This window comes from Rhyacophila brunnea, unplaced genomic scaffold (genome assembly GCF_057557595.1).
Source record: "Rhyacophila brunnea isolate RB1 unplaced genomic scaffold, BYU_Rbru_1.0 scaffold_20, whole genome shotgun sequence".
NCBI lineage: Eukaryota > Metazoa > Arthropoda > Insecta > Trichoptera > Rhyacophilidae > Rhyacophila > Rhyacophila brunnea.
The window spans coordinates 13,990,883-14,018,857 of NW_028232860.1; the positions used below are offsets into that span (position 1 = coordinate 13,990,883).

Genomic DNA, 27,975 nt, shown 5'->3' on the forward strand with positions numbered 1-27,975 from the left:
CATAGTCATTAAAATTAACTGTTTACTTGTTATATAACAATAAATAACAATTATATTCCAATTACTTTCTAACAGAGATGTAATATTTGATTTAATTTAATACGAGTATATCCATAACTTATTCATAATTTTTCAATCGTTGTGCAAATGATATTTATTTTTTATATCAAATAAGTTGATAATTTTTAAATAACGTATTAATTTATATGATAATAAATAAATGATTAATGTAAAACATAATAGGTATGGTAGATACATTCTAGTGATGTAACTAATATAAATCAAAAGGACAACGGAAGTGGATTGCCTCCCAGAAGAGAGTCGTATCCAGAAATGGAAAGAAAGACTCTGCAATCCTTGGATAGAGCCAACAGAGGAACCCTCGCCGGGACACGAACTTCCCTTCGATGTCTGGAAGGCACTGAACAGACTAAGAGTCTGTGTCACAAGGTGCAAGACAAACCTTAAGAAGTCGAGGAAGTCTCATGCGAGTGTGGGGAGGTGCAGGATGCGAAGCATATGTTGGTTTGCCCTCGAATTGGGATTGAGTGTGTTGAGGAGGACCTGTTGAAGGCCAATGACAGGGCGGTCTCCGCTGCAACGTTTTGGAAAGGAGCGGTGTGATCCCGGTCACGATAAGTAAGTAAGTAAGTAAGTAAGTGATGTATTCATTACACAGTTGGAAAAAGCCTCAGAAGCATGCGTGTTACCTATTAGGTGTTCAAAAGTCTTTCAACTAATAGCACTATTTTTATAACTTGTATCGCGGTAATAACAATACAAAATTTGAATTACAGATCGTGTCAGGATTGCCTTTATTGATTTGTGTTTGTATGAGCATATCAACCACATTTTAACAAATTATGTAGCATTACCAATTTCTTTGACAAAAAATACCAAAATCTTTAAAAGATACGTTGGGGCCTTCGGGGGATCAAACCTGTCAACGTCTCGGACCTGCGCGTATCTAAAACTGCCACTGAGCATTATATAAAATTATTCGTTTAAAAAGTTTACAACTTGGTAAACATTATAATATTTAAAATCAAATATATGGATAACTGACTAAAATGGACACATTTATACGTATTAAAACAGCACATAACATAAATCAAATTATAGTTATTATAATTAATAATTAATTATTTACAATTTTCATTTTTGTATAATCTATGTAACAAATTACCGTAAATTTGACATAATATAGCAATAACTAATAGCGGTTCGATATAAATACAATGTCAGTCTTACAGATAATTTTATAATTTAAGTAGTTAACTTCAATAACTTCATTTCCATATAATTATTTAATCCGAAGTATTTTTTATATAAACAATATTATTATGTTGAGCATAACATTTAGTGGAGTTAAATGATCCGTCATATAATAATACAAGTATTACGTACTTGAGTAACTTAATTTTATTATTCTTTGACATAATTGAAAAAAGATAGTGAACATATCATTAAAATATTAAATTGTATGTCTAAATTACGTATTTAATGTCAGTGCGCCAAAATAAATAAAATTGTTACTAGTAATTTCGACAGTGTAACACCAATTTTAGTCGTTACAATAAATAAAAATAACACGCATGTTTGGATTTACGATAAAGCTAAAAGGCTATCCAATAAATGGTCCAGCAGTGCTATTTTAACTAGTGAAGACGGTAACACATTTCTGTTATTTTTCTTGGTCGAAATTAACACGGATATCACTCCGGGCAATTCTGTATACATGGCGGCCATTTACAATGATTGGTTAGTCCAACTGGAGATTCTAATATGATGCATTTGAAATCGAGTAAGACATCGCCATTGTATTATGACGTATTTTAAAAAAATACTATTAAACGACACTAGAGATGCTAGTGTCTCAATGTTAGTATTAATTTTCAAAATCGCTGCATCTCAATTCTCAATATGTAATTGTCGTACAGTATATCGGTCTAAATTAATTAACACAGTAATAGGCGGCCGTGTTTAGCATATTTATCACTTTTCTTTATTGATTTTGAATATGGTGATATTTTAAAATAGCCCCGAAACATAATTTGAGAGAATCAATAAAAAAAACCTCAAGGTCGAGAAATGCGTAAATGTAGATAAAAAAGAAAGCCGAATATTATAAGTAGGTAACATTCCGAAATTTGAACCCCTCGGTATACTTTTAACAAATTGGCCAGGCGAAAGATCATTGTAAACGTTTTCACGAATTACCTACCTACAAACTATTAGCGAAATACCATTGGCCTAAATCGACCAGGTCACTACAATATTAATAAAATCTGAAATGCTATAAATTTTAGTGATTTACGAACAAAAAATAACGTTTTAATAAGATCTTGTTTCATATTAGAACAGGGCATCTTCAACCATAAATCCGTCCTTGTCTACATATTAAAATTATGTACACTAGGTACCAAGATAATGAACGAATGATCAATGTCCATTTTGAACTCCGTTAGTGGTCTCAGGAATATTATTAATTATATCATTGGGAATATGGTTGGATGACCCATTGGTGATTTTGCCCTTGCTGTGTCCACCGATGCTGGCGTACCAAACCGGAATCATGCCGAATTTATCAGGACATACCGAAGACAGACCTTCATCTTGGAGGTATTCAATCACATCTTGTTGATTGTGAAAGTATGCCTGAAACGAAAACAGTACAGATCCATTTAAGCCATGGTAATTTGAATCGTCAAACCTCCAAGCACATTTACACTCCGCACTGCCCACTTACATTGCCCACCACCAGTTTGGGCAAACCCGATATAAAATGTCATTGGCTGAATACCACTGCATATTAATAAGTCTATACATCATTGGCTGCATACCACTTAATACCAATACGCCGACCAATGAATGACTCCGAGGTTTTTCGAACTGTGATAAAATGAATATGCATCAAATCTATCTGAATTTAGCTAAAGGCCTGTCCTATATAAGTAAATAATGTAAACCCTTATAATGAATGTGAATTTATAATAGTGATTTTCTTTGACGCATATGTTGTAATCGATTCGTCAGATAATTTAAAGAGGAGTCTGGAAAAGTTCAAAATAGTCATTAAATTATACCGAAATATTAAAAAGATGCGTATTTCTCACAAATTGAGTATAAAATATCACCCTATCCATAAAAAAATCACTGTAACTAACATCAAAGGTCCCTTAACCAGTCGCTGTGAATGCGGATACATCCGAACCACTGAGTATGCCGTTACGTCATATGTCCCTTTCCTGTGGGACGTTCTGCTTTTCACCAATAAATGATAACTCGTTGGCATAGATCGAGGCTCTACCGAAGAATTTCTTGCCAATGTGATTTAGTTTATCTGGATATTTCTATACTGTCGTAAGTATGGAATGAATGAATTAATACAAATTACTATAATCCTTTTTTAATGTATTAAACCATTCTCATAATGTAGGATTTTTCTTAGTGAAGGACCTCGCGCATATGTGCTCATGTAAACAGAGTAGGGACATGTAGTCTCATATATAGGTGGGATGCATAGTAAAGAAAAATCACCATATGTAATGCAGTCCTTCCAGTAGCGTCCGCAGATGAAAGATCGGCGCCTGCCAGCTTATAAAGTTCAAGCCTTTTGATGGAACCATTGGACGCAGCACAGTTGATTTCGTGAGCAATCTTGATGGCGTCTCCTGATGGCAGGTGGGCACCGCATTTTCTCAGGACTTCCACTGCTTCCGGCATTTCACTGTGGACTGCATCCAGCAATGGTGTGTTGCCGTACCTATTTGAATGTAATGAAGCAAGATTACGTATGGTGACAGTTTATATTTTTTAAATGACATTAGTATATTTTGGCAGGGAATATATTTCACACTATCTCCCGGTTATTATGCTGGTTAGTTTTTAATATTCAATTAAACCCTGCTTAAACCAAGCCATAATAGTTGAGGTATGCTTTGGGTAATCCGACAAAAATAGTGCACATTTTCTCAGTCATATTATATAGAGTATCCGTTTTATAACTTTGCACTTTTTACTACACTGATACGCCTCTTTGCCTTTAAACACACGCCACCTAAAATTAAATCAATTTATGATATTCACTTGTATTAATAAAAGTAGTAATCAATAAATAAACAGATAATATACCTAAAAATATATTTTTAGAATATTATATTAAGTACATCGTTTTCATCCTAGAGCCGGAGTGCAAAGTTATGAAGCATATACTCTACTTATTTGTTTTCTAAAATTTTACTATCGACCGAGGGTACTTGATGGAATTTGAATTTAAATTATAGTGAATTTAAGTTTTGTACTATTTCATTTGAGTCGTTTTCGTTCAGTGTGTATTTACCCTTTGGTGAGTGCACATAGCGCCTGAAGATGCCGAAAGGCGAAATCCGGGTAGCAAAAAACGACTCAAATGGAATATTACAAAACTTAAATTCATTAGAATTTTTATTTGTTTTCGTGATGGTTAGTTTTTTTTTATTCATTAAGCCCTGCCTAACCAAACCATAATCGATAAAAAATATTTAAAATTATTTATGGATTAATGACATATTTTTAGATATTTTATAGATAAACGAATATTATTTTACTATTATCTACTTTGGCTTGGATTATGCAGGGTTTAATTGATTTTTAAAAACCAACAAACACTATCTACACACTGTAGTCTTAGTTAAATGAAAACAAATACGTTTGACTGACATGGTTTAGTGTGCACTATGTATGTCGGATTTTAACAGCCTACCCCTACCCTTCGCTTCTGTAATATAGATGTAGTGGCAAGATGGGAATCAGCCCTAAAAGAGGCATTAACTACTCGAAGTTTTAAATTGGCGTATCTTTTTACAGAATGAAATGAGAGGGAGGTTTATACAATGCTAGTTTCCAGACACGTCTTTTTAAATTTTGAGAAAATCTAGCATTTTTTCTGTAATTTAACTTATTGTCGTACCGTATCGAGTATTTTTTTTGAATGACAGTTGGCAACACTGAATCACTTGCTAAAAAGTTAAGTCAATATAATTTACCTGTCCTTGGCGTGTACATTGGCGCCGGCTAGAAGTAACTGCTTAATAACAGATACTCGACCAAGACCTGACGCCACATGAAGAGGTGTTCGACCGTCAGCATTCGAAGCGCATACGTCGGCTCCATAGTCTGCAAAAGTACATCGATTACAGATCTTTCTTACTGGTATCGTCATTCGACCTAATTACAGTGAATCCTTAAGTATGGTCAATAATATTTACCTCTCAAAACGTTAACAAGGTCAGGTCTGGAATGCACAGCGGCATATGAAAGTAGTGCCGGCATCACACTGGCCAAACAAATCTCTGACGCCTCCTTAGGACCCGAAGCTCCTATGCATTTTCCGACGGCATCAATCACGGAATAATCCTAGAGATAAAAAAACATCAAAAAATTTGAACCGTTGGGGGGGTCCTATTGTCTGAAAACAGAAGCCGAGACTGCAAGTTAACAGGTGAGAGTAGTTTGGAGAACCAATTTTTTTTACCATGACCGATCCTAAGAAGACCATTTAGGCCTCCGCAAAGTGAACGTTTTTATTTTTTACGAGAAATGCATGTTAGCCATTTGCTTAACAATTAGGTCAATACTCTGATCCAAACACACGTTGAAAACAACATATTATGAATTTTCACCAGACCCGGGATTCAAACCTTGGACCGACAACATTATAAGCCGACACGGTAACCACTCGGTCATCGTGAGACAAAATTAAATAGACAAATTCAAAGAGGTAATAAGGCACTTACTATGTACCATATTACAAGTATATTTGTACAAATTACAAAATGGTAAAACAATTAAGTAAAGCGCTGTCTCGCTCTATCATTATTATGCAATCGTATAAACAAAACCACACGTTTCTTCATATTAAAGATTTCTCTTAACATAATTATTATAAGACACCCAGGAACAAAAAAGAATCGTACGCATCCGTACGTATCATACGGCCATCTCATACGATTTCCTAATGACATTAAAGTGAGAGTGCGCATTACCTGAGGGAATCTGTAAACTGTTTATTATTTTTAATTATTAATTTGATGCATTAAAGCAGCGATTTCCAAACTGGAAGGCGCGCCTCCCTGGGGAGCTGTAGACCAGTGAAAAAGGAGGCGCAATCAAGAATTTGAATTGACTACTATTGAAAAGAAAAAAAGTGCGATACTTCATTGAAACAAAAATTTCAGAGTGAAACCTTAATTCAATTTTAATTGAACCGAAGTGAAGAATATAATACTTTATTAAGCGAAGCAATGCAAGTAATGCTGCCTTTCGCAACATCATATTTTTGCGAAATGGATTTTTTGAATTAGCTGCAATTGATAAATGTTGTGCTAATCCATCGCATTAAAATTTAATTTATTTGAAAATGAATATAATAATTAATTATTATATAAGTATAGTAAAACCTTGTTATTATTCTGTAAATTACTTCTTTTTTTTTTCATTTTTTGTATGAATACATTTTTTACCTTTTAAAAATGTGCGTGTATTATTTTATGAAATAAGGGAGGATGCGCCAAGATTTTTTTAAAGGGGGGCGTAGTAACATAAAGTTTGGAAACCACTGCATTAAAGGGATTTAAAAAGGACTCTTATCTGGTTTACAATGCTTAAGTTTGAACACTATATCAAAAAAACTTATTTCTTCTAATTTGAATATATGGAAGTTGTTACCAGTTATTCGCTCAAAAACAACTTGCGAATTTTCCGAACACAGAAAATGAACTGACGACCTTCTCAGGATGTATTATTAAGTATTAAAATATTTACCTTTACTTTTTGTAGTTGTTTTCCGGTCAATTCTCCGCGAATACTCGTCTCCATCATCTATAAAATTTTAATACTCGTATAAATTAATATGCAACAACTGCGACTGAGTCTACATTGGGAAAACCTCGCGTATTTTCGACCAAAGAATCCTGCATTCTTAAAAACATATAAAATGCTGAAAAAATCACGGGTTGTAGAATTTATAAACTACCACATCGAAAATATCGATAACTTCGTCCAATCTAAAGTAAAACAGCTGATTTTAGAGTATATTAGTAATGATAAATAAATTGCTAGCTACCGACTTGTCACTGGTAATATATTAAAATTTCTCACTACCTGTACTTAATTGTGATTTAAAATGTGTATCATCTCTCTCTCTCTCCCACAGAATAGATTAATAAATATAATTCAAATAGGCTATACCCCAATACACTACATTTTGAAGCAGGTTTTTGAATGTGTGAGTAGGTATCCTATGAAAATGAAACACACATTATAGACGTGGAATAGTGTGTTTCCTTCAACCTTGCATAATTACATAAACTCTTATGGTTTACTTTAGGCAGGGTTAATTTGAATATTAATAATTACAAGATAAAAAGAACTTTTTATATACCACGTTTTAAATATTTTTGTTGAATCATATTAACTTGACAATTCTATGTATAAATAAATAATTTTTTTGTACTTGATAGAAATACTGAATAAATATAGAACACTGAAATGTCATTTTGACATTTCATATTAATTTCCATAGTAACGCACGTATATCTTAATAATTTAGTTGCTAGGACCCCCTTAGCAACCAATAATAGTGTTTTACCTTTTTTCCGAAACATACAAAAGAGATTTAACTCAAAATTAATTCAATTCTGCTTAAATATTTCAAATGTCTATCTAGTCGGGAATTTAGTTAAAAATAGATTGCAAGATTTGGAAAAACAATACGAACTAATAAAAACGTAGTAAAAACAAACCAGCACCATCGACAAATTGTATTCTTGGCTCAGTGAAAAGAAATAAGTATGTCTGACAAAGTTTAGTCTGCACTATTTATGTCGAATCTTAACAGCCTACCTCCACCCCTCGCCACTAATATATAAATATATTGTGTCCAATATGTCCTGCCAAATCCTGGTAACACAACTATTGCTTGGCCCTAAATCCGACGTGGGTTCGCCGATCGGCATGCATAGAAGAATGCTTACCTCTGATCCACGGGCGGCAGCAAAACTATACGAAGTCAATAATACAATGCAAGATTTTTTAAACTACTTCAAAATTGGGGAAAAAACACACCGTCTGTACCGACGTCGATCAAACAATATGATAATTTAAATTTGGTATACCTAGACGATTTTCTTTGGCACGTGCTGTTTTTCCAAAAAAACATCTTGTTATTCTAATCATATTAACTTGTTTTTCGATTAAAGTAGATATTATGTATTGAAGTTATCATTTAGATACTATTAAGAAGTGTCAATATTATTGTGGGTATTTATAATTATAGCTCTACGTATATTATTGTGTGCATTATTATTTATGAACATCACAATATTCGTTACCAACCTAACGAAAGTGTTTATTGATAATGATAATTAACTTAGGTAAATTTATCGTATCGTGACAATTAACTACCGGACAATGGATGACACATACAGGTTGCCATATCAAGAAACTTTTTAATATTCATTAATACATCAAAAATGTATTCTTCTTTCGACCATGTCCGATCCTAATAGGATCATATGGGTCTCCACAGAGTAGAGGTTTGTGTTAACAGATTTTGTTTTTTACGAGAAATGGATGTCAGCCACTTGCTCAACCTATTAGGTCCAGACTAGGGATTCCAATCCCGGGCTATTTTCGATACCTATGAATCCCGGGATTGATAAACATAATCCCGGGATTTCGCGATTGATTTTTTTATAAATTTTTATGGAAAATAAAATAAAAGCGAAAATAAAATAGAAAAAATACTTTTAATAAAAAATAACTACATTAGAAATATATTGAGTTTGAATCAAGTTTGAGTTATACCCATGTGTAGGTTGCTGATTCATTTAATTTTTTTCACATGAATTATTAAAAATGAGAAAGATTGGAAAAAAACAAAGCTTCGCACTTTTAACAAAGTAATTCTACCATGATATCATACGTTTTACGGCAGTTTCATATTTGGCGGACTAATTATTAGTAATAAGTACGCCTTGAATATTTGCTTTACTATTTTAAATCTCGCTAATCCATTCATTATGTCTTTACTATCAGAAACAGCAATCTCATATTAAATTCACATTATTATTTATATTAAAATATTATTTACTCCATTAAACTTGTGTATTTCCAAGATTGAACGTATACAATATTAACAATAAATGTCTTAAATATTATAAATTATACTAGATTTATTTTTGACCGATTTTATCAATGTTATTTGTAAATGTAAAAATTTTTTATTAACAATGGACAAAAAATGCCAATCCCGGGACCAGTCCCGGGATCCTGGGATTGTCAAATATAATCCCGAAATCCCGGGATCAGAATTTTGGCTCGGGATTGGATTCCCTAGTCCAGACCCTGACTCACACACAAATTGAAAAACAATATATTGTGTACTTGCCACTTGCCAGACCCGGGATTCGAACCTGGCACCCACGGCGTTATAGTACAACGCTTACAATGTATACATACTCTTAAACTAAATACAGTAATACCCTGACTTACGCGAATTCGGAGTTACGCGGTTCTTTATCCGACAGTTCAGACACAGTTCAACCAGAAATTTAAAAAAAAATACCAAATTGTAAGCTTGACAGAAGTTCTCAGCTCAGTTGAAAACGGCTTAAAATTTTATAAAACATAGATTCCAGCGAAGAATGAGTTATAGCAGCTACAAAGCAAGGAATAAAAAAAATATTAATTTGCTGCGAAGAAATTCTGCGTGAAAAAAAAAGCGTTGTGTCATCAAACGAATTTGTTAGATTTTATAAAGCCATCGACATCGAAACAATTTTTTTACGTAACTCATTTATTTTTTTAATATTTTTCACATAGGTATTAATATGTACCTACAAAGAACTACAATTGTATTAAATATTTTTCTTCTAAACTAGTGTTTTTGTTAGTCCTTCGTCCCAATTAAACAAAATTTATAATATGTATTTAAATACAAATTTGTACCCCGACTTACGCGAATTCGACTTATCGCGTAACTTTGGGGCATTACTGTAACACAGAACTCTTACAGAAAAAATTAAGAGTAAGTTACACTATCTTCTAATATATAAAAAATAATATTTGTTTGTGTGTTTGTTTGTTTGTTTGTTTGTTCGTATTGAATGCACTGCCATACCGTTCATCCGATTGCGATAAAACTTTGTCAACTTATTGCTTGCACTTTCGCGAAGAGTATAGGCTATACTAATATATAAAAATGAATGTCTGTCTGTCTGTATGTCTGTCTGTCTGTGTGTCTGTCCCGTATGCGTTCCTATACCATTCATCCGATTGCGATGAAATTTTGGTAAGTGGTTGTATGCACACCCATGAAGGTTTCTGAATTAGAAAAATCATCATCTTCTTCTTCTTCTTCATTCTATCTTCTTTTATTCGTATTGTTCCTATACCATTCATTCAATTGCGATGAAATTTTCATCAGTTGTTGTGGTAACACCCGTAAAGGTTTCTGAATTAGTACAACCATCTTCTTCTTTTTCTTCATTCTATCTTCTTTTATTCGTATGGTCCCTATATCATTCATCCGATTGCAATGAAACTTTCGTCAGTGGTTGTGCCAACACCCGCAAAGGTTTCTGAATTTGTACAACCATCTTCTTCTGCTTCTTCATTATATCTTCTTTTATTCGTATGGTCCCTATATAATTCATCCGATTGCGATGAAACTTTCATCAGTGGTTGTGCCAACACCCGCAAAGGTTTCTGAATTTGTACAACCATCTTCTTCTTCTTCTTCTTCTTCATTATATCTTCTTTTATTCGTATGGTCCCTATATCATTCATCCGATTGCGATGAAACTTTCATCAGTGGTTGTGCCAACACCCGCGAAGGTTTCTGAATTTGTACAACCATCTTTTTCTTCTTCATTATATCTTCTTTTATTCGTATGGTTCCTATATCATCCATCCGATTGCGATGAAACCTTCATCAGTTGTTGTGGTAACACCCGTAAAGGTTTCTGAATTAGTACAACCATCTTCTTCTTCTTCTTCTTCTTCATTATATCTTCTTTTATTCGTATGGTCCCTATATCATTCATCCGATTGCGATGAAAATTTCGTCAGTGCTTGTGCCAACACCCGCAAAGGTTTATGAATTTGTACAAACATCTTCTTCGTCTTCTTCATTATATCTTCTTTTATTCGTATGGTTCCTATACCATTCATCCGATTGCGATGAAACCTTCGTCAGTTGTTGTGGTAACACCCGCAAAGGTTTCTGAATTAGTACGACCATCTTCTTCTTCTATTAATTGTATGAGTTTTTATTCCATTCATCCGATTGCAATAAAACTTTCTTCAGTAATTGTGCCAACACCCGCGAAGGTTTCTGAATTAGTACAATCGTTTTCTTCTTCTTCTATTCGTATGTGTTCCTATACCATTCATCCGATTGCAATGAAATTTTGATTAAGTGTTGTGCTCACGCCCGCAAAGGTTTCTAAATTGAGACAACCATTTCTTCTTCTTTTTCATCTATTTTATCTTCTTCTATTCATATGCGTTCTTATACCATTCATCTGATTGCGATGAAATTTTTGTAAGTTGTGCGCACACCTGCGAAGGTTTCTAAATTAGTATTATATAAAATACAAAGTTTGTTCCATCCAATTTTGGTTTGTTACTGCATATTAATAACATTAATAACGTTTGCATATTTTGGATTCGATTTTAATTTAGTGTTCTTTTGTTTGACCTTTACTTCTATTAGAATTATTTTCATATTGATATATTGTATTACACAGATATTTTAATATTAAAAAAATAATTACCTCTTATTATTTTTTAAATATCTAAGATAAATATAACCACGAAGCGACCCTGTGCGAAGCCGGGTACTTCAGCTAGTAATATCATAAAAAATCACAGCATTTCATGTCCACTTTCTATGTAGCTACACTAGGGATTGAAATTGCAGTCAGAATTTCCAATCTTGGGATTACGGGATTAAACAAAATAACTTTAGAATCATCCGACACAGAGCCGGATTTCCCATTGGGCTTAAGGGCCCCCCGAATTGATAGGGACTGCGGAGCCTAAAAAATAAACTGAAGAAACTTCGAGGCAACGGAGTAAATCGCCTCCTCACGAAATGCGTTGTTCTTAATTACAATAAAATATTATTGAAATCAACTACAATAAAAAATACTTCCTCACCGGAAGAAATATTTATAATGCATAAATATATTCCGCAATCCCACTGTCAACATATTAAATTTGTAGGGGAATCAAATATATTGAGGAATTATTGTGTTACACTTCGATTGTTATGTTTACAACTTGAGCATGCGAAGTAAAAATTATGGGTCTTTTTATTGGTTCTCCGCCACAGCTCGCTGTCATCTGTCGGTGAGCGCAGTGTTGCCAACCGAACTATAATTATAGTACATTTTGGTTCGCTTACTATTAAGAAAGTATAGTACGTCAAAAATACCACAATTTTGAAAAATGGAATTAATTGAATTCGGCGAATATGGACGTAGTCTTGCGTTGCATACTCTAAAAAAACTAGCGTGACAGTAAATGACGGCGGCCGGTGTTAGCATTTTTCCGTCGTAAGAGGTGTTTTAATAAAGCAAGGCATCGGAATTTCTCGAATTCTCCGTTATGTTTATGTGACAAACAAAAACCTACATTTTCAGCACGTCGTATAATTTTTGCCGAAATACTATAATGTCTTGGACCGCGTTCTATAATTCGATGACAAAAAGATAGCTGAATTCCAAAATGGCGACTGACAGATAAAGACGACGGAGAAGCAGTAAAAAGCACCAAAATTATAATTTAGCAAATATATAATAGTTTTCAGTAACTACTTAAACAAATATGTATGATTTTTTTTATTTACGTTTATTAAGTTTTTAGGACCCCAATGGGTGTGACGCCAAGGCACCTTTAAGTAAAAATCCGGGCCTGATCTGACAACAAATCATACCATAAAATATACAACTCGTTGCAATTTCTTGATTGATATTTTAGGTTGTGCATACCTATTTTCTAACCCCGTAGGTCCGTGAAATATTTAGAGAGTTATGATATTTTTTTAATTTACAAACTTACTTACATTTCCTTAAACACACATCTTTTAGGTGTCTTTGTGTTTTTGTGTCAAAAATTACCTATATAAAAAGTAATTCCGAAATCTTTAGTTGTTAACATTTTCAATCCCGGGATTTCGGGATCTAGAAGTCTATCGCAAACCAAAATATCAAACGTCAAATGAATAAAAAAAAATCAATGTGATCCCTGTGAAGGATATAATAACTTACTACATTTACTAAATATTTCTTCGAATTGTCGCGTAGTTATAGGTATCTAAATTTGGGTTGCAATATTGGATTACCAACGTAGTCATCATATCTTTTATTACTAACAACTCTGAAGTAATCAGAGAATTTGACAAATAATCCAGGAATTGAAATATGAAGTACCTAATGATTTTTTTTCTTTGTCTATATGCAATGACTGAAGCGGCTAGTTTCAAAAGCCCCTAAAACGGTTTTTGAACATTTTTGAGTTAGATATGTATTTAAATGGATATTTTTGTTACCTATATGATGGCCAAAGATTGAACTTTAAAAAAACGTCAAAAACCGTCAATACGTGTGATCAAAAATTAGGGTAAATTTCAAAACGTGCTAAAATGGTCGGGTGTGCTTTTCAAATACGCCTAAAATGGTAAGACAAAATACTCTTTAGTTAGAAAGTAACGAATTAAAAAATAAATAAATAAAGTTCACAGATTAAATAGATATGATTTTATCTCATTTTTTCAAAATTACCTAAAATAGTTTTTCTCATTTTTCTCAGAACTAACTAAAATCGTTTTAGGGCCTTTTGAAACTAGGCGCTTCGACTGTCGATGCTACGAGTAACAACTGTATATAAATAATAACCGACTCGCGAAGATAAGTATGTTTTATTAACAACTGGGTGGCCCGAAGTGAATGGCGCCATTAAAAATAAAAAGTAAGGCGTTAATCTAGTGAATATTATTTTAATTTGTTGTATCTTACCAGGCATTTAGTATTGTGGTCCCACTCCTCTTTCGACAAAACGTAGGACAGCTTTGTGAGAGCTGCTTCCGGAGTCATGTCATATCCACAAATCACCCCACAATTTGTCAGACACTGTAGAATATAATAAATAATATTATAAACAAAGAATTAAAACATAATATAGTTGATATGCCCATTGTCCCAGAAACTTTTTAAGCGAAAGAGTTTTTTTTATAATTCGGATACAAGACTATTCAATGAAAAACAATCGTAAATAATTGAGATACCCTGTTTATAAAATTGAGAGAATCTTCGGAATGACATATTATATGAAATTTTCTTGTCAAAAAATAAATTTAATAAAAATCTAAAGAAACGATTAAAATTGTATATTGGCCGAAACCATTAGAATAGATTCACAAATTGCAGAAAAGCATTCATGCCGAATGGAATTTTCGTCGTCTTCCGCAAAGCGGTAATTTGTACGAATTAAAAAAACTGTTTATCATTTTTATTTGAGATACTATATTATTATGTACAATTATGTTTCACAGAGCTTTAAGTGGTGGAGAATTTTAAGTTCATGATTTTGAATATGATTAAATCGTTGATCATCAATTGATCATATAATACGTCGTAATATCGTAGAAAAGTTATGGGAATAAAAAACATGACAGAGTTATGTTTGCCGTTTAATCTTATATCGAATGCACTGTTCAATCTATCTATTGATACAAAATCCAAATAATAGCGGAGAGACCCAAATGCCTTCATAACTAGACAGAAATTTGTCTTGTCGAGATTTTAACTATCAGTATTTTGACTGTTAGTAATGGTCTACATCCGTAATTGACTAAGTAATAAGAAAATGAAAAATATAATATGCTAATGATTCTCACCTGTCCCGTTTTGTAAATGGCTTCCACTTTCCCAGTAGCACACTGTGTTATATTAACAATTATGACGTTCCTGTCGACAGCGTCCCGCAGTTCTGCGTGGAGGTCGCTTCGATTTGAGGGTATGTTTCCAGCGCCATACGTCTGCAGTACGACCCCTAAATAAAACATGAAAGCAAATTTAAATTACACTGATTACATACAATGAATAAGATATAAAAAACAACATAGGAAGATTTACAGGTAAATCAACGAAACAATCTTACAGTATTCAGTCAGACTCTATACTAGATCTGATTATTAAGTAAAATGATGTTTCCGGACATGGCCCCCACATCCTAATGCGGGCCCCCATGCCACAATGTTTGGCGGGCCCCCCAACCTATCGCTAATGTTAAGGCCAGTGTAATGTTCTAAATAGGAACTCCAGGGTTTCGTGTATTTTTCGAGATTTTTGATGTTTTTAAATAAATCCATTGTCGGCACTCTGTATCATATTGAGAAGCACTGATCGCGACCCCCTTTTGTGACAGCTAAGTAACATGTGACCTTCGCCATATCGGATAAATAGTAATTTTCATTAGTCAAGGAACACACTAAAAATAATTTTAAATAAAAAAGTGTACTTGTGAATTAGCGCCGCAGGTGACTTTTTTACTATTAGAACGAATTTGTGATGGATGTTTATCACACTTAAGTGGTCGACCCACCACGCCGGGCCCCCAGGCTAGAGCCCAGTCAGCCCCCCCTTTGTGGGGGCCATGTTTCCGGGTCATTGTTTTTTTATGCGCGGAATTTTTATAACTTCTTTACGACGATGATAGTTAAATTATTTATAATTAAATGATATTTGAAATAGTTTTGAATTTATAGTCATGCTTACGCCCACGATGCCATGGTCTAGCGGTTACGCGTCAGGCATATAATGTACATATTATTATTGTTCTTCAATGTGTGTTTGGACCCAGAGTGTGTACCTTATAGATTGAGCAAAAGACCAGCACTCATTTCCCGTAAAAACAAAAATCTGTTAATACAACCGCCACTCTGTATAGACCCATATGAGCTTGATTACATGTAAATTGTACGTAAAACATTTCACCGTGGCACAGTTCGCCGTGAGCTTTCTTATCGGAAAGAGATGACCTATAGGTACTATACGGTCTCCAATTTTATTAGATTCAATATGAACATTTATTCAATTTCCATAGCTGATTTTGACAAAATTCATGAATAACTCAAGAATGAAACCCTAACCTAACCCAACAAATTTAATAATCCAGTATATCGGCTATTTTCAAAATTCGTACGCTGATGGCTTCCTGTAGTAAGTGTAAACCGACAAGAACCGTGTTTTGCTTAGACATGAATTATTTATCTCAGTAGTAGGTATACTACGACCATGGCCCCCACAAAGGGGGGGCTGACAGGGCTCTAGCCTGGGGGCCCGGGATCAGAAAGGGCCTGGCGTGACGAGTCGACCAGATAAGTGAGATAAACACAGATCACAAATTTGCAAATAATAGTAAAAAAAAAGCTATTTTGCTTCAATAATATTAATAATTTTAAAAAATTGGTTTTACGATGCAATTTTTACCTATGTGCCAATACTTGGCAACTCCATAATTTGAATGGATATAGGTACATATTAAAACTACAAAAAATCGCTAAAAATACACTTTAATTTTACCGCGTACGCCATTTGGAAAACGCTACTGCAGTGCGTCACACAGCCTTTACCCTTAGCGATAGGTAGGGGGCCCGCTTCAGAATGTGGGGTCCATGACTACGACCCAAAGAGGTTGGACGGTCTTTAATATACGGCCATATATTTCCGATACAACATTTCACGATGAAGTGTGATACGTCGAACTGCTTACGTACAAGTTTCCGGACACGTATGAGCTTCATTCGATCGAATATGGTAAAACAAAAAATGTAGTTATTCGCACGAGTATAAACACAGATTTTGATATCATTGTAAAGTATTAACTTTTAAATAAAATTGTAAACAGTACTTATTATTACTACTGGTTTTGTGCGGGCGAATAAACTTGATCTTGAATAAAATTGGGAGCATCGATTAAAGTGGATGACTCTTGAAATATCACCGTTAGGCATAAGGCCCACTAAAGCGGGCGAGCGGGGTGCTCCCGCATATTCAATGTGAATCATCGAATATACAACGTAATCAAATATGGCAGCGCACATTGGTTTTGAGGAGCATTGTGCCCGCCCGCCCCATGAGTCACCAGTTGTTTGGCTTCTCAGCTGGACGAAGTAACGAAAACACAACGTAGCCCATTCATTGAACACGGCAAGCAAAAGGAGCGCGCGTTGTTTATTTTATCCGCTTCTGGACGCGTCGTCGATAGACGGGCGCCTCGGCATTATTTGGCTGGTAGAATCGTGAATATAAATTACATGCCGCAGAGAAATTTAATAATATTTTTATTGCTTTGTTATGAGAGGCGCTGAAAATAATAATTATTTTGCGCTCCTCGTGCCCCTTATTACAATGGTGAAGGGTAATGCGCGGGTGGGAGGAGTGTCATTTCGGTTGTATTTACGCTTCACGGGGCCTACTTCGCGGTGATCGCACCGATCCGACGCCTTTAGTGGACTTTATGCCTTATACTTCAAGAATGATTGGCAGCTTCTTGTCCCACACGCTGTCTTATTTTAACATTATGTCGAAAAACTATAGACAGCAAATAGCGCTGCAGCGTACATTTTAACATACCATTTTAAAAGGTTTCGCTTAATTCAGTACCACTATCGCACGTAAGCTTTTAATGCTTATCATAATTTTTACATGTGACTCATACATCCTTTTAAGAATATTGCTCCACTTTTAGAGCTTCACGTGTATGCTGGCGTCTTTAAGCATTTGTGGCGTTTTTTTTTTTTTTAAATTGGTGTGTAAGGGATCTCAGGCTCCGTCAATATATTAAAAGATTTCTTCAATGACTTTGGCACATCATAATATTTAATTGTTGTTCAATATTTTCGATGACTTTATCAGCAAAGCCACTTGCTCACCTTCGATGGGCGGCTGAAGAAAAGCATGCACTGCAGCAGAGGTAATACTGGGGAAGATCCTCAACAAAGCCACATTCCTGTTGAGACTAGTCTGCGCCCTGAAAGCTGCTATCTCCGATGGTCTGAACAGCGCTCGCTCGTTGATTTCCAATGATATTCCGGATATCGCTAGGGCTTCGTAGTTCGGGGAATTGAACGCATTGAAATTGTCAGAGGCCACCTTGGAACACCTGCAAAAATATGCCAAGATTATTTTTGTAGTTATTTTATATCATAATAAATTATGTGTGAATTAATCACAATATTGCTGTATTGGAATCTACTAAAGATTGCAATCTATGATAAAAAATTTGATCCTGGAATTAAAAAATCTAATGATATATTTTCCGTTTTTATTTTAATGAATATTTATTACTAACGAAATATGAATTTTATCCAACCAAAAAAACATGCCTACTAGCAAAATATTTCACATTTTACATTTTGTAACATGCTGTTGGTTGATAATTTAGTAGGCATAATATGATCTTCTTTGTCAGATAATGGTTTGGGGATCGAGAGAGGGAGAAGGTGGTGAGGTGATAAACGCAGTAGTGGTGTAGTCGGATGTGAATGTTCGTTGTCTTGAGTATAGAGAGTTACAATGGTCGGTGAAGATTAACGGTGTAGAGTGATTGCGGTGAGCCCGTGCTCAGACCGAGCTGCGATCTGGTGGTGACGACTACCGATCTACTGTTAATACTTTGGACGCGGAAGACGCACACGGCGCGTAATGACCAGGCGGCCGATCGATGTAATTAACGTGCATTTTAAAGGGGGCAATTAAAATCTCATTATCTATTCAGCAGCGAAAGCGTTAAGCGGGTGGGTGTGTCGAGTTACCGGACTCGAGATGAGTGGTGACTAGTTATAGATCGTCCATGCTATTTATACAAATGCAGTCCATACTTCACCAGAAACATTGTTGCAATTAAATAAATAATAATAGTATACTGTTGATCTAGGTCAGTGGTCGGCAAAACGCGGCTCGCGAGTCACATGCGGCTCTTTGGCCCCTTGAGTGCGGCTCTACCACAAATGCCCTCTGCCCTATTTGACATGGCTACAAAGAAGAAGCAAAGAAAACGGAAGATGAAAACCGTGAATTTAAAGTTGAATGGACCGAGACTTTCGCGTTTATTCAAAACTCAAAAAATGATCTACCGACCTGTATTATTTGTCGGGAAAAATTGGCGCATAACAAGAAGTCAAATTTGGAGGGACACTTTACAACTAAACACGCGTCGTTTGGTCGGTGATTCAAGGAAGAAAGCAGTTGAGGAACTTTAGAAGGTCAGAAAAATCAAGTTCTGTATTTAATTACTGAATACAATCTTCCAACGATGTTAATATTCCATGTTTTGTGGTTAGTAAAGAGATTTCTAAGATGGGAAATCAAGAGTAAATTGAGAAGTCGTCTTATTGATGAGAACCTGGAGTCGTGCTTAAAATTAAAAACATCAACATACTAACCTGACTTACTCAAACTTTGCAAGGAGATGCAAGGCCATTATTCACATTGAATATTGTCAGTCATTGTCATGATTTAATTCTATTGATATCTTACTTACAATTTAATTTTTATCAATAAATAAGATCATTATTAAGTATAATATCAAGTTTTATTCAGTGTACCTATAGTTTAATTAAGACTTAAATCTTTAACTAAAGTTTATAAGTTAATAAACAGTGTACCTACATATTATATATATTCAGTTTAAAATATTTGGCTCTCAAAAGAAATCTCGATCGTTGTACTGTTGATATTTGGCTCTTTTGACTAATGAGTTTGCCGACCACCGATCTAGGTTATGATTGAGGAAACAATCTAACAATCTAACAACAAAATCTAGGTTATGATTGACAATAAAACAAATATTTAAGTGTGTCACACTTGTAATGTTAAGTGATATGATTGCTATAGTGGTATCTTTTTGTATGTTTTTTTCAAGAACATTCACACATCAAAAAAGTTATATTTTAAACCAAGTAAATCCACGTGATATGAACATCAGTATCGTACATACCTGTTCCCTCTGTAAAGCTTCCTGCCGAAGAATATTGTGACTTCTGGAACGTTTTGGGTGCTGGCGACAATAAGGGCCGAAATGAAATTATCCGCGCCGTCACTGCGCGAAGCGAATATGGGAATCTAAAATATATAAAAAACAGACAATTATCGATAAGTATTTGTTATATTGCGACGTGATATAGAAAGGTGGAAGTAGACAAGTGTACGTGATGTAATAAAGATCGCTAAGAAGGTGAAATGGTAACGGACTTTGAACGACCACAGGGATGCCCTAAAACCGGCTGGAGAAACGAACTCATAAAATTCCGTGGATGAACCAAGAATAGTGAAAGAACCTAGGGGAGGTCTTCATCCAGCAGTGGATGATGATAATTATGCAAATAGCATACGCCGTACGCGACTTAATATAGGTTGCCAAGCTGATGAAATGGCAACGGGCCGGATATGTCGCGACGAATGGATATCCGATAAACAAATACAGACATCCAGTGGCGAAGGGTGGAGGTAAGCTGTTAAAATTAGACATAAATATTCCACAATAAACTCTGCCAATCATACGTATGTGTTTTCATTGAGACTATAATTTACAGATAGTGTTCGTTAGTTTTTTAAATTCAATTAAACCCTGCGAAAACCAAGCCATAATAGATAATAGCCAAAAAACACCCGTCTATCTATAAAATGTCTAAAATTATGCAGTAAAATCATACATAACTTTGGATATTTTATAGATAGAATAATATTTTAGTCTACCTCTTGTAGTTTGGTTAAAGCAAGGTTTAATTAATTAAAAAAACCAATATTGTGTAATATGTATTCTTAATCAAACGAAAACAAATAGGTATGAATGAACAAAAAAATGCAAGGCATCACGGAGGATTTACTTTGGTCTTTATAACGTACCCATATAATATAATGTTAACGTGGAAATTTTGCCGCAAATTGATTACCAGCCTGTTTCACCATACTTTTTCACCATACTTGCCTGCTTCACCATGCTTTCATATAACCTGCCGCCCCTAGGTTTAAACTGTCGCCAACAATTATTTATTATTGTATATAAGCTCAATCGCACATTAAAAATTATCTCGACAGAGAAAAAGCAACTTGATCTTGAATCTCAAAAAATGTTGCATCTTTTTCTGGGCGTATAGGCATTGCCATGCCGGTATAATACAGTTTGGTATTATACCTGCGATACATGTCGGGTAAAATTAGTTGTTGATTACAACACCAGCTGTTTTTTTTTTCAAATTAAAATTTCGCATTCGAGCTGTGTGCGAAGATTAAATTAAATGTGTTTTGTGAATACTAACAAAATCACATCGACATATTCGACGTATTGCAGTCGAGACGAGTTTAGATGTGCGACACGGCTAAGTCCGTATCACGAAATTTAAAGTTCGGAACGATACGTAGAATGTACCAAAAGTAAGATTTTATTGATATCTAAGAAAAGCTTCAAAAATTCTATAGTGTAGACGAGTGCTGCTCTTCGTTGGTTTAAGTGCGGCTCCCAATTCCCAAAATATCTTGATAACAATATAGGTATTTTTTTTCCCCATTATACTTGTATTTTGCGGGTTCTCCTTTCTAAATGTGACTATGGTGTGGATCTTTATATATTATATGAAAATCCAGAATATGACTCTCGTTGACCTCGTGTATGTCCATCTCTGGTCTAGAGTCTGGATAAAGATGGAAGAAAGTATAAAAACCTACTATAGTAAGTAGCAAGTATAATACTCGTATATTAGGTTTATTGTATGTGTAGAAGCTTTCTTGTGCATGGCCGGTAAAGGTCTTAAAACGATCTTGCACTGACGATACACTCATTAAACGTTACTTATTATGTAATAACTCAATAAAGTAGGACACGTTTCAGTAAAAACAATATACTTAAATTGTTTACGTTTTATAAATATCTCAATGATCTCATCTGGATGAATTGAATATAAATTTCAATCAATTGTAGGCTCAAACTGATGTACCTACAATGTAATAATTTCTACGACGATAGAGCTCCACTTCTTTTGTTGATGTCACCTAATTGACCTGTCTTACTCACCAAGTACCTACCACTATTAATTGTGATGGCACATTTATTGTTTTTGACAGATTGATGCATGGCAAATTACCATACCCGAACAATTATTAAACGCGCGGAGAGATTCATAAGTTTTTTTTATATAACCTATTCACTACGCTACGATATTCAAAAAAAACATGACATTACAAAATGATAATAATAAATAATAATTATTTCACCCATCCCTTATAATTTTGAATACATTGAATTTACAGCAATGTTATGACTCTGCAGTAGATTTTCAGCTATAAATAAATAAAAGTTTTAAAAAATTGCTAATTAGTAAGTAATAACAAAATTTAATTTAGTTTTTCTCGAACGGAAATTACGGCCACGATGGCCGAGCAGTAACGTATCGGCCTATAATGTCGTAGATGCCGAATTCGTGTCCCGGGTCTGGCAAAAAATACATGTGTTTTTGTGTGTTGAGCAAGTGGCTGAAAACCTTCATTGTATGGAGGTTTATACTATCTTCTCAGGATCGAACATGGTAAAAAAATACGGTACTCGATGTACCTATGTAACCATAAGTTGATTTTGACATCTCAATTTTTCACGACTTAAATATTAAGACCCACCCACCCCCCACTGGAACAGGACCGCCCCCAAAACTACCCGCGCCACTCGAATACATGGAATTATTTTTTGAATTTTTTTGATTATTAAGGAAGTCCAGGATTACATTCCGCACAAATTTCAGACCACTAGATATCTCACACGACAACCACAATTAATACTAAGTTATCTCAGTCAAGTGGTTAGGATTTTACTTTCTTTCATTAAAATATTCTATATTTACCCAATAATCATAATAATAAACGAAATAAACTATTTTTTATTGCTAATATGTATCCAAAAGCAAAGGAAAACTGCGACTGACGGCAGGAATTCTTGGAACGGAAAAGGGTGAAGATGAAAAACGTATACTTTGATCTGACATACCTGTGATCCAGTAACCACCACTGGTTTTCCAAGGTGCTCCAGCATGAAGGAGAGTGCTGATGCGGTGTAAGACATCGTGTCGGTGCCATGCAGAACTACGAACCCATCGAAGTCCAAATAATTCTCCTGGCAATGAAAGAAAATTAAAATTAATAATTCGTCATAAATGAAACTACGTAAGAGTTTTCTCTGCAGAAGTACGCATTGAGAATCCATCATTATTATTCTTGATGTTTTACATCTGGCCAAAAATGTAATAATATAAACTTGAGAAAGTCACCATAATGCATATTTATAAAGTAAATGCTCCCTAAATAAAATTGTACATAATATAAAACATCCCAGAAATAAACCATTTTGTGGGGTGGCAGACAATATTCAAATGTGTACTTGTAATAAGTAATGTAAGATATTAATAAATTTGTACACGCCGCACTGTCATAGACACGTGTAGACGAGGTATTTTAATCAGTTTCTATCTACTACTTAGTAGTTTGAATTCATTTTACTCTTAACATAATGTATTCTTTATCACGGATTAAGAATTACAATGCCTATGGCTTTATATAAAATAAAAAAACTCTTTTTTTGTTGGAACTTAAACATATGCACGATTAAATCATTGTTTACGTCTGCATATTTACACTCTCACCAACTATTAAATCATAATATAATCAGTGAAATATAAATAATAATATTCAAAAATTTTAAAGTACCTAACGTCTATTTATTTTCGAATTCCGTGGCGTCCAGTTGTCTGGTGCCAAATCGTCCTAGACCCTTTTGTGGGGTGGCAGACAATATTCAAATGTGTACTTGTAATAAGTAATGTAAGATATTAATAAATTTGTATAAGTAATATATAATATGGAAATAACTTCTTCTCCTACCACCCCATATAAGAGATCGACCAAAATTAGGGCCATTTTTACTTTATTATCTGTAAGGTACCCGAAACATTTCTGGAGACCTACGCTCTATCATCCACGTAAGTTCTTAAGATATGAAATGAGACTTCCTCTGCTAAGTGTACTGTTGATATTATTTCCTTGGATAACGAATATTGAATATGCGGTAGTTTTAGGTAGTCTATAATCACAACTAACATTCTCCAGAAATCTAGTTTTTAAAATTACTAGATCACTGTTTTTTTGTTATTAAGTACAAAAAAGTAATGAATTTAAATGAATATTAATGTATTTATCGATAGAATTCGTAAAGTCACCTTCTTGGGGTGCGAAATTCAGCATGGCAGGTCTTGACAGCAGGAAAAAATCTGATATATTAAGTAGAAAGCTGAAATATGAGCTTCGATTTTCTGGGCTAAACTTTGTCCTCTCATAATGGGGCTGATGTACTGTAGTTTCCTGCTCGGATACTACGCAACGCCTCGGTTTTTTTCCCATTCGTTTGAGGAAAGACAACATTTGTCACCTTGTTAATACAAGGGATTCTGAAGATACGTCTACGTCTACACAACCACACCTCAAAGAACTCAACTCTCCGTGATATAGAGAAGGTATTCTTCAACGGCTTTGATTATATTATCATTAATTTAATTATTTTCGTTTGTCAATTGAATGTTGTCAAAACAATTGAGTAAGCAATCAAAAACAAATAATTTACGTCATCCTTTATATTACGTATCTTATGTACGTAGACATTATTTTCATTTCAACGAGTAGTTTATTAAATCTAGTCAGATTTATTTTCAAGCCTAAAATGATTATCATTTTTCAAATATTTTTACAGGCATACTATTTTATTATCAGTTTCATGTTTTTAAATATCTGTAAATATTAGGAGGCTAGCACACTGTTCGCCTACTCCATAAGTCGCACGAGATTGAATCAAAGTGTTGTTTCGTTCTCAATCAATATGCGTGTTTGGATAGAGCCAGGATTGAGAAGACTCTGTTGGCTCACGAGCTATAGCTAATAGGATAACCGGACAAAACAGAACATGAATAAACAGAACAGTGACAAAAAAGAACAGCCATTGGAAAAATAAAACGTTCATTTTTGTAGTATACCTATATGTATTAATTAAATACTTATAAAAACTTAAGTTTATAAAAGAAATATATACTTATAAATATTCAATATATTATATAATCACTGCATGTTGGCAATTCGACGTAAAAATCTCAATTTATCTGCATGATTTTGATAATCATGCACAACTCCACAAAATTATTAAAATCATTATTTCGTTGTACCTACCTAGTCAGCCAAGCATTTTCAACATATTAGATTGATTAAGCTAGCGGGCAACATCGGGTTGAATCCTGTTTAATTGAGGCTTTCTAGCGATTAAAATTGGAGAAATTATATAATTTGATTTTTTATGGCGTATTGAAAACCTGTATTATTAAAAATATATACCTACAACATATAGAGATACGACAATTTCAATTATAAATGTTATATTTTTCCTGAAATGTCATAATTCTGTTTATCGTTGTTCTGTTGTTTCATATTCTGTTTATTTTTGGGCTGGTTTCATACTAGATAGTCTAGAGACCCCTTCCCACTTACCAGTAAGCTTTTGCTTAAAGCCGTGTACACAGAGAAAATGTTAAAAATAATATATATTATAGTTATCATAAATCATTGTTTTATATAACTTCTTAAATCCACCAAAAGCCTAAAAAAAATGTTTAAAAACGAACGACTTATCAAAACTGAAATAAATGTCGATATGCTCAATTTTATTTTGCTTGTATTTATTGCAAACGAGTGTTCATCAGCTAAAAAGAAACATGGGACATTGTTATAATTTAAAAATACAATGACGATAGAAAAAAAAATACGTTAAACCACGCATAGAAACATTGTTTATCACAAATATTGAATTTTATTGGACTTATCGGTTTTTTAAAAATAGACACCTCAGATATGCTTAATTACGAGTAGGTTATCATAATATGACAGGTAATAAAGTAATACTATGACTTCTAAATATGGGTATCAAAAAAAATAATATTTTTTGCATGTATGAATTGTTTTTGATTTGATATTTATTTCTCATATGAATATTCATTGTTGTATTTCGAACAAGAGATATCAAAAAAATCGGATGTTTTTCATAATATTGTAATAAAGATAAAAGCCTTAAAACATATCATCGTTAGCGCATACTGATTTATGTTATATTACCTTATTTTTAGTCATTTTTAAATGTAAAAGTGTGAAGATGCGTCACACAAAAAATTGATACTTAGGTATATTCAATAGATTTAAAAAAATCTTATTGCATTCTGGATTTAGAGAGAATTCAGAAACTAACTGAGTAAGCAATAACTTCGGTTGAATCTCCCCTGTGAGCTTATTCTTAAAGGACATAATAATTATATAATATTCATAAAGACCCTCGCGGTTTAGTGTAAAGTTGTTATGAAATTTTGGGGAACCCTTGTGTACATAACATTATGATTTGATTGATCAATATTGGAATTAACATGACAAAAATTCTAACAAACACGAGTCTTATTAGTTCCAAACAAACCTTCTGTATATTTGTATTGACAGTAACGTCCTGCACCACATTTCGAAGTCATCAATTGCCTTCCGCTTCCTTGCCCTCAGGCTCCATGTCTTGACACCGTACAAAAATATGAAGAACACTAATGTTCGCAGAAGTATCATTTTCGTGGCAATTGCAATTCGCCGATCCTTCCATATCGCATCCGCATCAACACCAACATAGACAATTATTTATAACTTTAAAAAATATACATTCACCAGATGTCACTTGTTTATGATATATCTATAATAATGGTAATTTTCTGCAATGTAATGTAAATACTCAAGTTTTTTTTAATAAGATAAAAATGTTCAAAACCCCTGATCCATTCCATCGCGAATTAATTAAACAATATCCAATTAATACTACGAAATTATTGACAGATGTCGCTGATGAATAAAATTATTATACTTTTATTCGGTAAGAGTGATTATTATTATTTTGTTTCCAACAGTTTTGTTTAATAATATGCAAATTGTAGAATCAGCTGTTCAATAGCTACAATGATAACACTAGTTAAACAAATATATGAGGGCAAATTCATTTATTTAATGTCAATATCACTTTAGCTAAGACAGCCTTGAAAGAAATTGATTTTTAACAAAATAGTAAACAGAGTATATCAACATATATATGTAATAATAAATTATATATAATTATCACGTGTACTTTTTATAAAATTTAAGCGCTGTATTTATTTAGTCTACAGATAATTCTAAAATCTAAAATGTAATAGTAAAGCGATTCATTGATGGATGATATTGGCATCGACACTGAAATTATTTACATTGCGTCAATGGTTTTCCAATATTTCCGTTTTATGGTGCTCTGTATATATTATATTATTACAGCGCTCGGTTATTACATAAGCCCGGTCGCACATTAAAAATAGTCTCGACTGGTAAACGGTCATAAATCAAAATCGGAAGAAATGTTGCAACTTTCTTCTGTGCACACATGCGAGGCCATGCCGGGACAGTGAGGTCACGCGGCTAGCCGTAACTAGAGTTGGGTATTTCCCGAGAAAATCTCAATCTCGAGATTCGGGATTTCCAGAAAAAAATTCTCGAGAATCCTTGAGTTATCGGGAAATTTAAAAAAAAACCTTTAAAAATCCTAAAATCAGTGTAATAACAGACAAATTCAAAAAAAATATGATTTTTTTATTTATGTAAGAAGACAAACAAAATAGAAGTAGGTAAACAAAACTAACTCAAAACATTACTTATTAAAATATAATTTCAAAAAGCACAGACTGTCAATCGCTGCGTGAAAATCGTTTTTTCAATTCATATTTGATAATAAAGAAATCCCGTTTCCCGAGAAAACGAGAACCGGGATTTTCCGAAATGTTAAAAATTTCAA

General features: G+C 33.8%; 1 protein-coding gene across 1 annotated transcript in view; it reads right to left on the reverse strand.

Annotated features, from left to right (window-relative positions):
- Positions 1-1,163: 1,163 nt before the first annotated feature.
- The window catches only part of LOC147071235 (uncharacterized), a 50,943-nt gene continuing 24,131 nt past the window's right edge, over positions 1,164-27,975 (reverse strand). The window contains exons 5-14 of the mRNA XM_085948617.1: positions 23,086-23,211; positions 20,050-20,174; positions 17,984-18,213; positions 14,945-15,099; positions 14,064-14,177; positions 6,805-6,861; positions 5,250-5,397; positions 5,028-5,157; positions 3,541-3,766; positions 1,164-2,658 (exon numbers count right to left, since the gene is read on the reverse strand). Of these exons, the coding sequence (XP_085804743.1) occupies positions 2,443-2,658; positions 3,541-3,766; positions 5,028-5,157; positions 5,250-5,397; positions 6,805-6,861; positions 14,064-14,177; positions 14,945-15,099; positions 17,984-18,213; positions 20,050-20,174; positions 23,086-23,211 (1,527 nt within the window). The 3' untranslated portion in view covers positions 1,164-2,442. The remainder of the gene's footprint in view (positions 2,659-3,540; positions 3,767-5,027; positions 5,158-5,249; positions 5,398-6,804; positions 6,862-14,063; positions 14,178-14,944; positions 15,100-17,983; positions 18,214-20,049; positions 20,175-23,085; positions 23,212-27,975) is intronic.